We start from the raw sequence: 12,675 nt of genomic DNA on the forward strand, positions 1-12,675 counted from the left end.
ATAGCAATGATAACCTTAATGATAGCTAGCATTTATATGTCATTTGAACATTTTAAAATGCTTCATAATTATTTTTTTCTTGAATCATCGCCAACATCACTGACAAGTAGGTTCTATAATTATTATTTTATAGATGGAAGAAAAGGCACAGAGTGGTTAAATGACTTGTCCAGGGTCACACAGGATGTAAATGTCTGAAATTGGGCTTGCTATATGAGTGAAATGTAATATTGTTGAGCTGTCACAAAAGAAGCCTATTAAGAATTCAGAGAGGGCAGTTAGATGACACAGTGGATAGAGCATCAGAGTTGGAGGATGTGAGTTTAAATCCAGCCTCATTTAACTAGGAGTGTGATTATAAACAAGTCATTTAACTCCAACTTGCCTTGCAAGAGAGAAGAGAGAGAGAGAGAGAGAGAGAGAGAGAGAGAGAGAGAGAGAGAGAGAGAGAGAGAGAGAGAGAGAGAGAGAAATACAGAGAAACATGGGAATAAAAAGTATGAAATGATATAATGTGAGAAATAAAAATGAAGAACCAAAATATCAATGGAAAGAACGACTACAGAAAATGTAATAAAAGCAACAGCAAAATGCAACAAACTCACATCAAGCCCAATGGACAATTCTGCTTCCAAATGATTAAAGTGTATAGTTGTTATTCTTATTTTCTGTTCATAATTGGTAAACCTCAAAAATGGAAAGTAACATGATTTATCAGCTGCAATCACTCCATTAGGTAATGTCACAACTTTTTTGTTAAAATGTTTTCTTAAATGGAAAGGACCTTTTGGAGATGAGGTAGAGTTTGTTCTAACATTACTGTGAAAATTAAGGAGAGCATTTTGTCCTGGCGGACAGAATAGAAGGTGGAAAGGTATGTGCTAAGGAATATTCAGATATCTATTTTTGGATGTCTTTTCCAACCTATTTATGATCAACTTTGATCATTTTAGATGAAAAGAGAAATCATGTCTAGGACAGAATGATATCTATATTGTCAATGTGGTCATAGTATTAGATGTCTAATTGTTTCACAAGGAAACACAAGGAAAGGTGCATTCGCAGGAGCTGTGAAGGTGGAGAGGGCAATGGCTTCCTGCCAAGAAATGAAAGTGAGATGGGCATAGTGCACAGAGATCTTGGATCCGGAGTCAGGAAGACTCATCTTCCCAAGTTCAAATTCAGCCTCAGACACTTATTAGCTGTATGACTCTAGGCAAGACACTTCACCCTATTTTCCTCATCTATCAAATGAACTGGAGAAGGAAATGGCAAAGCAATACAGAATTTTTGCCAAGAAAAATCCAAATGGTCACAGAGAGCCAGACATAACTGCACAGAGATGAAGTGCATCAATAAAACAAAGTAAGAGCATCAAAACACAAAACAGAAGAAGTCAGGCATATAAAGGCGAAATTTCTCAGACTATTGCTAAAATATATATATATATTCTCTCCTCTAAAAGGGCTGTTTTATCTCTTGGGACAGTTCTTTTCCATCATATTTCAATTTCAAGTGGCCTCCCAGGGGGAAACTTGGCAGCTACAAATGCAATAACAAAGGGCAATAGTAAAGTCCTTCAGGATATGGATTCATTTCCTGATTCTAGCATGTCTTCAGCATTCTGAACAATTATATCAAGCTATAGGAACACACTTCAGGCCAAGGACTTTAGTACAGGGTACAGATGGAAAACACCATCTATATGGTATCTATGTGTGTATTTTCCTTATATTAAGTGGAAAGTTTAAGAAAAATTTCCAAACAATCTTAATTTTTAATGTTTTAATTAAAAACAATTAGATGCCATAAAGCATTAATAACATGGGATGGAAAGGGGCCTGTGTATGTCAAATTTACCAAGGTTCAGAATCACAGCTCTAATAAACCTTGTACGAGCCAATCAATACCTTTATTATGCTATATGCCAACATAATCCTTAGCAGTGTATTGGTCACAGAGTCTGGTTTAAAGCTGGAAGAGACCTTAGAAGCCATTAAAGCCAACCGCCTCGTTTTACAGATAAGGAACCAGAAGCACAGAGATGCTTAATAACTGACATATAGCCATTCAGCCAGGTTTTCCTGACTCCAAGCTCTATCCATTACACTGTACTGCCCCTCAAAGATAACAGGAGCTGCACTGAGATTGTTTCCCTAACTTTTTAAGTAGGAAGTCTTTCAAATATCAAAGAAATTTATAGACTTTCAAAATTATATTATCAGAGGAAAGAGATGATGAAATTGCAATGTTTAGTGTGCAAATGGCAACTCTTGTAGTTACTCAATGGCACACCAAAGATTGGAGAATGGAGAATCTCCTGGTCTAATGGGGGGGGGGGCAAGAAAAGTAGATAGAATAGCATCTATATACTATAATATATAACAGATGATAGAAAGAAAAGTAGATAGAAGAAAGAAATAGAGGTTGGTTTCAACTAGACTGTGACATAATTAGGATATAAAATTCGCATGCACAAAAAAAAAAAAAAAAAAAAAAAAAAAACATGATTCAGATCAGCTAAGACACATGGGGAAAAACTACTTTCTGTGGATTATAAGAGTTGCTGGGAATAAAGAATCATTACAATGGGATGACTGATCAGGGAAGGTTCCTTAGAGAAGGTACCTTTGAATGGATGGAATAGCAGAAGTGAAAAGATGGGAAGGAGGGACGAGCAAATTGTGTCAGTGTGTGTCTCAGTGATTGATTTGTTGGGACTGAAAATTTAAGTTATGGAAGAATTTGTGTGTCCGACAGAATCATGTTAAGTACGAGCGGCATCGAGGTCACTGTGAATTTAGGGGGAGAATGTTAGTGTCCTCCCAGGAACAAAGGAAACAAAGCTGCCATCGCCCATCCTGCATTGCTGCCAGTCGTTAGACAGTTTGCCCTGGACCTCGGTGCATAAGAATACTTCAGAGACATAACCCAGATGAACTCAGAGGCGCTCAGAAAGAACCGCCCCCCCCTAGGCCCCGGAAGCTCCTGTCTTCACAACGGTTTCACGTGGCTCTTTTCCTTTCCCCCCTCCCAGCGTGCACTGCTCTGCAGCCCACAAAAGCCCATTACACCCTGTGCTTCCACGTTTTGTCTCAGGCGGCAACTCCTGCCTTTTGTCCTATGGATCACCAAGTGGCATGGTAATCATGGTAAAATTTAGAGTGCTTAAGTTGGCTGTAGCCCTCGGTGATGGATGGAAGGACCAGAGTCACTTTTCTAAACTCCACCTTCTGCTTACCATGGACCTCATGGCCGTTGCAGTCCCTACCATCTTAGAAGTTTCCAGGAGCACCTTTCAGGGAGGGAGGAAGGGCTCTCCTCCTGATAGCCATGCTCAATTGCCCCCTCCCCCCATTCCACCCGGAGAGCAAAGCTTTACGGGAGATTTTTTTTAAATCCATAACTGACTCAATTATTCCAGGGAAGAGAAGATTCGGTCTCTTTGCTAGGTTATCACACAGTTATTTAGAAAGAGCTTATAACGTCGCTCTTTGTTCATTATGCATTAGCACCTTTGTCAGGTGAAAAACAAGAAACTATAGGAGCAATAAAATATAAAATACTAATCAATTGGTTTGTCAACTTCATTCTATGGGGAGACAGATGAAACCATTGGATTAACAGATTTTTTTTTTTTTTTTAAGCATTTCACTTACCTGTGTCATCCCTGTTGCTAAAGTTGCAGCAGCTGGTAGCTGGCTCTGTTTACTCATCATATGATTGGAGGGTTAAATTTCTTACCTTTTCAGTGACTGAGCGGGCGCATTCTATCAGCTCCCTCTTGGTGTAACTGTCAGTGGGGCAGACCTGAAGGGCTCCTGCCTTCTGGACGAGGAAGATACAGCCATGGCCGAGATCCTGAACACGGGTCCGGATCTGGAATCCAATCTAAGGAGGAAAACCAGGGTGGGGAGGAGGAGAGACGTTATAGATCTTTTCATTTATACCTTCTCATAGCATGGAAAATTTCTCTTAAGTTATAGGGGACCAAAGCTAGGAAAATTCCACTCCTATTGGGATTCCATATCTTGTGAAGTGTGGGAGGGGATACCAGTTAAATTACATTTTACAGATTCCAAAGGTCACCCAGATCCCATAAAGTATGTCTACATTTTGTGGTATTATTTTTCATTCTATTTCTATTTTGCCATATACACTAGGCAGCCAAGGCTGACCCTCTGCAAAGCTGTTAAGCAGTATGATGATGATTTTGGGGTCTCTAGCTTTTCTCTTGCTGCTCTTCAAGCCATTTTCCCCTTTTGCCACACAACCTCCATGACGCTCCCTTTTTTATCTGTAAGAGTTCTAAGGAAAGACTCAGACATTAATACTTACATTTTAGTGTGAGCACAAATCCAGTGTTTAGTATAGCACCTGGTATATAATAAGGAATTACTAAACTCTCTACTGACTGACTTATATTTTCCTTCCTGAATTTTTGTAATTTAATCCTGACTTGGAATTATGGAAAGATTTTGTTCTCTGTTAAAGGAATTTCAAGCAAAAGCAATCAGTAGAGAGAGCACCTTCCGGGTACTTTATTCACCTATACTACACAAGAAAAAAATTTAATGTCCATAATCATAACCTCAAAGATTCTGAAATGCTTTTCTGAATCATCAAAGGCCCCATGTTAGGCCCAGTTTGTATAAAGTATGTTTTAATAAATGATGTTTCCTGAAAACCAGCATTCCCTTCTAGGTATATTTAACTGTCCTATTCAAGCTCCCAACTAAATAGAGAAAGAGAATTTACCCAAGAATGGGTGCTTAAAAAAAAAAAAAAAAAAAAAAAAAAAAAAAGACCAGATTTTTTTTAAAAAAGTATTTGTTAATTAGTATTTATCTCTTAGGGCTGAGTTGGTACAAATTCTTTTAAATGAACTTGTTCCTTGGATAAGCAATCATAAAATTCTCTAGGCTATGGCTGTGCTTTCTGTGCCTGCAGCCAAATCAGTTTTGCTATGGAGAGCTGCCAGTCATCTGATTTGAGTTATAACAAATAATGCTTCCTATCTTAATTTGCATCCCTCTGGGCCAGCACAAATCTGTTTCATATCAATTTTTATCTTGGTTTGATCAATAAATCTGTCATAAATAATAGGCTGTCCAGTTCAGCGAGGCATTTTTTTTAAAATTCAAAGTATTAAATCAATATGCATTATTTTCAATAATCCATACTAAGACCTGTGGACTACATTTAAGGAAAAGCCACACCTCATTTTTGAAAATGTTTTTGGAAGCATGTAATTACACAGGAGCTTGTGCGACCACTTGGATAGAAGTCATCTTCCTAGATAATCTCATTTATTGGATTATAGGGAAAAGTCTTTGATGCCAATTTGACTTTGATGATAGAAAAGATCCTATTTATCTTACCTTGTCAACAGAACATATTAGAGTCAGCAAGAAAAAAAAAAGGGTAAATCTTTTACTTTATGTTTAAGCATGTCCACTTGGGATCAGATGGAGATAGTTTTAAAAATAAGACACTTGAAATAGGAGGCTGGGACATTTTAGATCCAAACCTAACTTGGAGAGGAATTTCAGACTCCTGCGATAAGCTCTGGGAAGCCAGAGCATTCAGCAGCCTAAGAGAAAAAGTTCTGCAAAGGACAATATTTTGAATCTGAAAATTTTAGGGAGTGTTTAAAAGGAAAAAGGGGAGGAAGGTATGGTGGTGATAAAATCTTAGGCTTTTTAAATTGGAAGAGTTGTGGGATAATCTATTCAAATCACATTTAAATTTTTTTTTTCTTAAAGGGAAATGATTCAGAGACTAAATGATTTCCCCATGGTCAAAGCTAGTGAGTAAGAGAGCTGAGACCTTATACAAATCCACAGTGTTTTTTATATGATTGATGCCTTTCAGTATCATTAATATAATTCTGAATTGACCAGTATTCTGCCTGAAAAAAGACCTCTAATATGAGATGCTATAGGCTTATCATGGCAAGAGCCCTTCTTGTCACCTAGAAACAAATTCTCCTCAAACTAGAAACATCTTTCCTTTATCCAAGGAATTAAAGGTCTTGTTACTTTGGAGAAACATAATTATAACCAAAAAAAATTGTAATTCTAATGCTGTAAATGTGATTTCAACAATGTTCATAGGTCTTTACTACTTCCCCTTCCCCATCCCCCCAAATTAGAATTGACCATATTTAGCAGACAAAGCAAAACTCTAGTTAGGCGGTTCCCAAGATAGCAAATGACCAGGCAAGGAAAATGGCAAGGCTAAAGTAACAGATATGAAATCCCTTTAAGAAGAAACATAAGCTCAAGATATTAATGTTGGAGTAAAATCAATAATTCATTTTGAGACTCAGAAATTCCTGAAACCTACTGTTGAAATCTCCTATTTCATTGTGCTATTCTATTAGGATGATATTGATAATGTCAAGAAATAATAGTGATTTGATAACATTATTATTACTATTGAAGAGTTTCCTCACTGGATTTTTGCATATCAGAGAAATCACAGTTCCAAATAGTAATAATAATGGTGACTTGAATATAGCACTTTTAGGTTCATAAACATTTTTCTGATAATAACTCCATGAGAATGGTAGTATGAATATTACTACTCCCATTTTAAAGATAATGAAATCAAGGCTGTGAGTTTTTTATAGGTGCACAGCCAAAGTGTAACAACAGAGACAGGATTAAGTCCATCAATTAATCAATTAAATAAATCATTAAGGTCTGACTCCAGATTCCAAGTCTAATACTTTCCAGTACATCAATTTAAGTAAGACCTGTCTCCAGTCAGTTTTGGAATAAAAGTAGTTTCACCCTGAATTTTTTTCATGTTTGTTAAGCATGGGGAAAGGATACCAAAGGCTCTTTCCTGCCTTACCCCTGACATTCATTTAAATCTAGTATGCTTAAGCAATGTTACATTCATGTACTGATTCATGTATAGCTATTGTAAAAACAAAATATGTTTAATGTACTTTACAAACCTTAAAGTACTTTAAATGTACTTTATACATTTAAATGCTAGCTATGATTACTAGAGGGGGTTGGATTAGGCCAACAGTTCTCAAAGAATGGTTCATGGATTTATGATCATAGATCATAATTTTTAATAAAATTAAGATGTTATTTGCCTATTAAAATACCTATCCCTTTTCTAATTACATATCTATGTGAGCCCATATTTTCATCAAATATTTCTATGAAAATAACATACTATAAGAGATTGAATGCAGAGGCATAAATGACAATTCATCTGTCTTCTATTAAGCCAGACATTAAGAGATTTGCAAAAATATGTAAAACAACACCATTCTTCTTGATAATTTTCTGTTTTGGAAAATAGTGGTTTTTTAAAATAAATATTATTTAGGTTAACATGTAACAGATTTCAAATTTATTTTAAAATGAAATACAGGAAATAAATTTTAATTTAATTTATAACATGATGCTATCCATCCCTGAGCCTTAGTTTGCTAATTTATAAAATAAAAAGGGGCTGAGGCATCTAGGTAGTGCAGTGGGTAAAGCGTGAGCCTGGAAATCAAGAAGACCTGAATTCAAAATGAGAATTTACTAGCCATGTGAACCTGAGCAAGTACCTTAACTCTGATTGCCTTCCAAAAAATGGAAAAATAGTTATTCTTAATATAGTATCTTAAGATTCTATGATCTTATTAATAACATGTTGGGGAAAAATTAGCAGCTTTAATAATGCATTGCTTGTTGACATTAAGAGGGAAAAAAATACCTCTACTTTTCTTCCACAGACAAAAAGGGAAAAGAGAATGTTGTATCGCAATTAATTTGGGTTTATGTCAATGAAATTAAAATTTCAGTCTTTATAGGATTCTAAATCAAATTCTATTTGTTGAGTCAAAGAAACATGTGGTCAGACAAATGAACTTTTCCCCCTTAAGCTATTTTTTTAAGAGCAAATTTACAATTGGGATAAGATTAAGTACCATTTTTACTCCCAAGAGGATAGTCCTTGGAAGATTATAAACTAGCAAGAGCCAGGGTGGTAGAAGGTATTTTCCAATGTCAACTTCAGTGTTCTTTGCTGAGTGTGTGGTGCTAAGAACACTTTGCAAAGAGTCAGGAATCATGGGTTTGAATTCTAATTCTTACAATGACTGTGTGATCTTAGTCAAGTCACTTCACTTATGAATCAGTTTCCTCATTTTTAAGATGAAGGGGTTGCACCAGATGACATAGTTCTAAATTTACGAATGTACAGCCACAATCTATCACTTAACCTTTCTGATTCTCATCCTTAAAATGGGAATAACAGCAGCTGAGAATTACCTCTCTTCTAAGACTCTTGTTGGGCAAATACTTTGTAAACTTTAAAGTGCAGTACATCTGATTATTAGAGACACAGTCTGGTATGATAATGTAAGCTCTTTATGAGAGTGGAGATTCTTTCATTTTTTTGTCTTGGTATTTATCCCCAGTATCTTTCACGATGTCTGCTGGCACACCCCAGGCACTCAATAAATGCTTGTTGATCTTAATAAAAAGTTCTGGTTGTCATTACTAGCTGTGTGACCTTGACCAAATAAATTGGCTCATTTGAAGCACTGTTTTGTTAGCTGCAAAAATTGTACCGTATATCTCACAGGGTCTAAATGAGGCTCAAATAAAATGATTTATGTAGGTGGCTGTGACTATTACTCCTTTTAAGGCTCCAAAGTGGGGCTTTCTAACCTGAGGTTTATGGACTTAAAAAATTTTTTTTGATAACTATTTCAACATAATTGGGTTTCTTTGTAGTCCTACATCTTATTATTTTATGCATCCAAAAATGTTATTCTAAGGAGTCCACTGGCTTCATCAGATATGCAAAAATTTAAGGACCTGTTGTCTAAAAATAAAGAAATTGATGGCAACAGAGAATGTATATATGAAGGATGAAAATAATTAATTTTACAATTGTCAATGAAGTATCTCAGAGCAAGAAACTGATAAGGAATTCTACTGTAGACATAATTGTTCATTTTGAGAAGGCTACATAGGAATAGGGAACATAGCAAACTTAAGTAAGCGCCTGCTTTGAATACACTGAATGCTAGAAAATTGCAAGTTATCCTCAGGTTCTCAATGTGATATCCTGAAATAAACATGCATTTTCCACTGAAATCGAGAGGGTAAAGCTTCCTTTTGCTGCCTAAAGGAACTCTATTCCATTTGGTTTGACACAGTCGTGGAATAGGATGGAATGCTTACACTGCAAAATGTCTTGGGACTCTGGAGAACAGGGTCCTGGGGCTGTTTATTTGGATTGGATTTAAATGTTTTCACATGCCATGATGGAGGGCCCTCTTAGGCATATGAATGTTTCCCAATTCTTGGGAACAGAAAGTAGTGTGGCTTTAGGGATCTCCCAGCCCCCTCCTTTTAATATATGTCTGGCAAGCACACACAAGGAATTTCCCTTAACAAACCATGGGCAGTATTATATTCCTAGCTTCTTTGCACTCCAGGTTACATTGTTCTTTTGTCTGGAATGCAAAATACAACTCAAGATGTGATGATGAAAAAACAACAAAATGAAAAGTTAATGAAAACATCAGCCCCTATAAACTGAAAAATATTTGAGAGATCAGTATCTACAGTAATTTGCAGCTGTATTTTTAGCAGATATTTCCTTTCCTGACTTTTTTCATTGCTATATATTTTGCTTTTTCCTGACTATGTTACAATAAAAAATTGTGTTCATTTTTAGAGGGTAGGCAGTTTGTAGAATCTTAGGACTGCAAAAGTAATATGTAATCTATATGTATGCGAGCTATAATCATATGAAATATGATCTATAACCTATGCCTTGGAAAAATCTATACTTAAGCTAACTAGGAGAGATGGTGGCTGATATGTGCTTTTAAAAGATCTTTTTGGAAGAGATGTTTCAAATCTCTTTGAATAATAATATAATGGTTAAGATTCATATGAAGTTTTAAAGTTTACAAAATGGAGTTATGTATTTCAGGTAGCATTTAGCTGCATTTTAAAAATGAGGAAACTGAAGTTTACAAAGATTTTTTTTTTTTTAGTCTTACAGCAAGAAATGAGCAAAAGATCCAGGGCAGATCTTCTGACTTCCAGTTCAATGCTCTTTCCATCCTACCCCACTACTACTAACCTCTTTCTTTTGTTGTTTTAGGCATGACAATTAGAGTTAAGTGAGGCTGGATCTGAACTCAGGTCCACTATGCTACCTAGCTGCCTCTACTTGACACCTTCAATATTCAATTTCCCTTCAAGTGTGCTAGTTCTTCATTTTGCTTAACCAAGTCTTCTTTTACTGCAATTTTTTTTTGCTTTTTTGCTTTTTTGCTTTATAAAAGTCAAACATAATGATGTTCTGAAGACTGGTCATTTTTGTTAGAATAATTAGCCCCCACAGCAGAAGTAGCAACAGAAGTCTGATGCATAAATCTGCAAACAGTTTAGTCTTGGTATTGACTTGAAAGAATCACTGATTCATACCTGCCACACTCTTTATGGTGGGAGATGGTGGGGGTAATGAGCTTATTATTAATGTTATTCTATTATTAACCTGTTAGAGCTTAATATAGGAAAACTCATGTTCAAGTATCAAGATTCAGTCTGTGCTTACTCCTGGAATACCGAATTGAATTAATTTTTTACATTACATATATTACAAATAATACATATGAGTAAAAAATTGCAGCATACTGGACATAATTATAGTGGAATAAGGAATTTCCAAAGAAGAAATTATCTACCAATACTACTTGGCACATTCTGTACATTTTATTTTTAATGAATGGGTTACTTGTTAAGTGACTTGCCCAGGATTACACAGTCAGGAAGTGGTTAGAGGTGAAATTTGAATTCAGATCTTCCTGATCCTGAGAGTGGCTTCCTATTCACTACACCCTTAGTTCTGAAAGTAAGGTCTATGGATCTTTCTTTAAAGGGGGTCCATGAGACCAAAAGTATTTTTCTAACTTCTGTATTATCACTAAAAAATTTCAATTTCTACTATGGTAAATATCAATTGACATAACCCACATAAATAAAAGCTCTTTGGAGGGGATCCTTAATATTTAAGAGAGTTAAACCAGTCCTGAGACCACTCTGACATGCTGCTTTTCCATGCTTACACAAATATAACTACATGCCATTATCATGCCATACATTAGACAGCAACTTTTACTTATGTGTTTATTTTGAAGCATATTTAGGTATATGAGTTAACATTTTAAAAAAAGGGTGGGGAAGAAATGCTAGTATCAGGAGATACTAACCTTAATCATAAAGGCAAAAGAAAAGATAATTCCTAACCCTCTGCCTCAGGAATGTATTTAGTTACTTTCATCTTCCCTACACAGTTGTAATCTATACCATTTTGTTATATTACAGGTTTAGAATATTTTCTCTGAAGGGAACACTGATTGTTAGGGCCAAACTCCTTCCAGGCTTTACCTCCCAAAATTTTGTGGGTCTTTTCTCTTTAAAAGTCTGGTCTATTTGCATTTTCCTAAAGGTTCCTACCACCTAAGGCAATCACTGAATCCACTAATTAGACTCTTCATATTAGGAATGAGAAGTGCTTGGATTTCATATTAGGCCAGGTCATGATACAAGCCATTCACTGAGGCTCTTGGAGCACAGCCATCATGGGGGCTGACTTTTAAGATGATCATGGAAGACATTTGACCTAATATCCAGAAATCCAAATTACTGGGATGGAAACCTTGAATCAGGGGTGAAGATTTGGCTGAGGACAAAGAACAAATCAGAGAAAAGCCAAAAATATACTAGTATGAGACAAAGGGAGAGCCCCCACAAAGCATGGAATGGGGGATGATCTAGATTTTGGAAACGGCACAGTCGGTGACTTTGGTGGTAACTTGTTCAGGGAAAGTAGGTCGCGTATAGCTGGAAGCAGCTAAACTCATCACTCAGAGCTATTTCATGGGTTCCTCTAACTGTGCTACTGGAGAGGATTCTGCCATATTTGATTAGCTCCACTTGTCAGAATTATAAGCTATAGAAAGAAGCTGCAAAGGGACAAATTGGCCATGATGTAAGGAAAAGCTTCCTTATGATTAGAACTATCCAAAGTGGGATAGGCTGCTATGGGAAGTGACAGCTGATTTCCCCTCTCACTTTAGATCTTTAAGCAAAGATAACCATACATTGGCTATGATGTAAAAAAGATTTTTTTTTTTAGGTAGAAAGGATTTTTTTTTTTTTTAGGTACAGATTGAACTAGATGGTTATCCATTTATGATATCTTATAATTCTTCCATTTTTTAAAATAAAGGTACAATGCTGAGTGAGCTAAGTTAATTGATTCTGGAGAGGAGAAAAAGGATCATAGCGATCACAGTGTTTATGTCTAGATAACAAAGGATTTTATCAGGCATATGTCACATGCTGGGTGACATATACCAACAGGTCCAGATGACATGGATGAATATAGTAAGCAGACCTCTTCTATCTGGGAGTTCATATGTTATACTCAATTTACCATGGAACAAAGGCTACAAAAAAAGTCAGATTCAGGAAATTCTACAACTGTTTCATCCAAGACTCAGGGGGGAAAATGGGAGAAAGAAACCTGGCTTTGACTCCCTGGCCCCTGTCTCATACAGTGACACTGAGCTGTGAAAAGCAATCTGGGTGTGAACATCAGTATTATACATTCACTAATTAAAACAGA

The 12,675-nt window shown here is 36.1% G+C and overlaps 1 protein-coding gene across 1 annotated transcript in view; it reads right to left on the minus strand.

Moving 5' to 3' along the window:
* The window catches only part of TLN2 (talin 2), a 528,019-nt gene that overhangs the window by 55,139 nt on the left and 460,205 nt on the right, over nt 1-12,675 (minus strand). The window contains 1 exon segment of the mRNA XM_074294922.1: nt 3,745-3,891. Coding sequence (XP_074151023.1) covers nt 3,745-3,891 — 147 coding nt within the window.

This window comes from Sminthopsis crassicaudata, chromosome 2 (assembly GCF_048593235.1).
Source record: "Sminthopsis crassicaudata isolate SCR6 chromosome 2, ASM4859323v1, whole genome shotgun sequence".
Taxonomy (NCBI): Eukaryota; Metazoa; Chordata; class Mammalia; order Dasyuromorphia; family Dasyuridae; genus Sminthopsis; species Sminthopsis crassicaudata.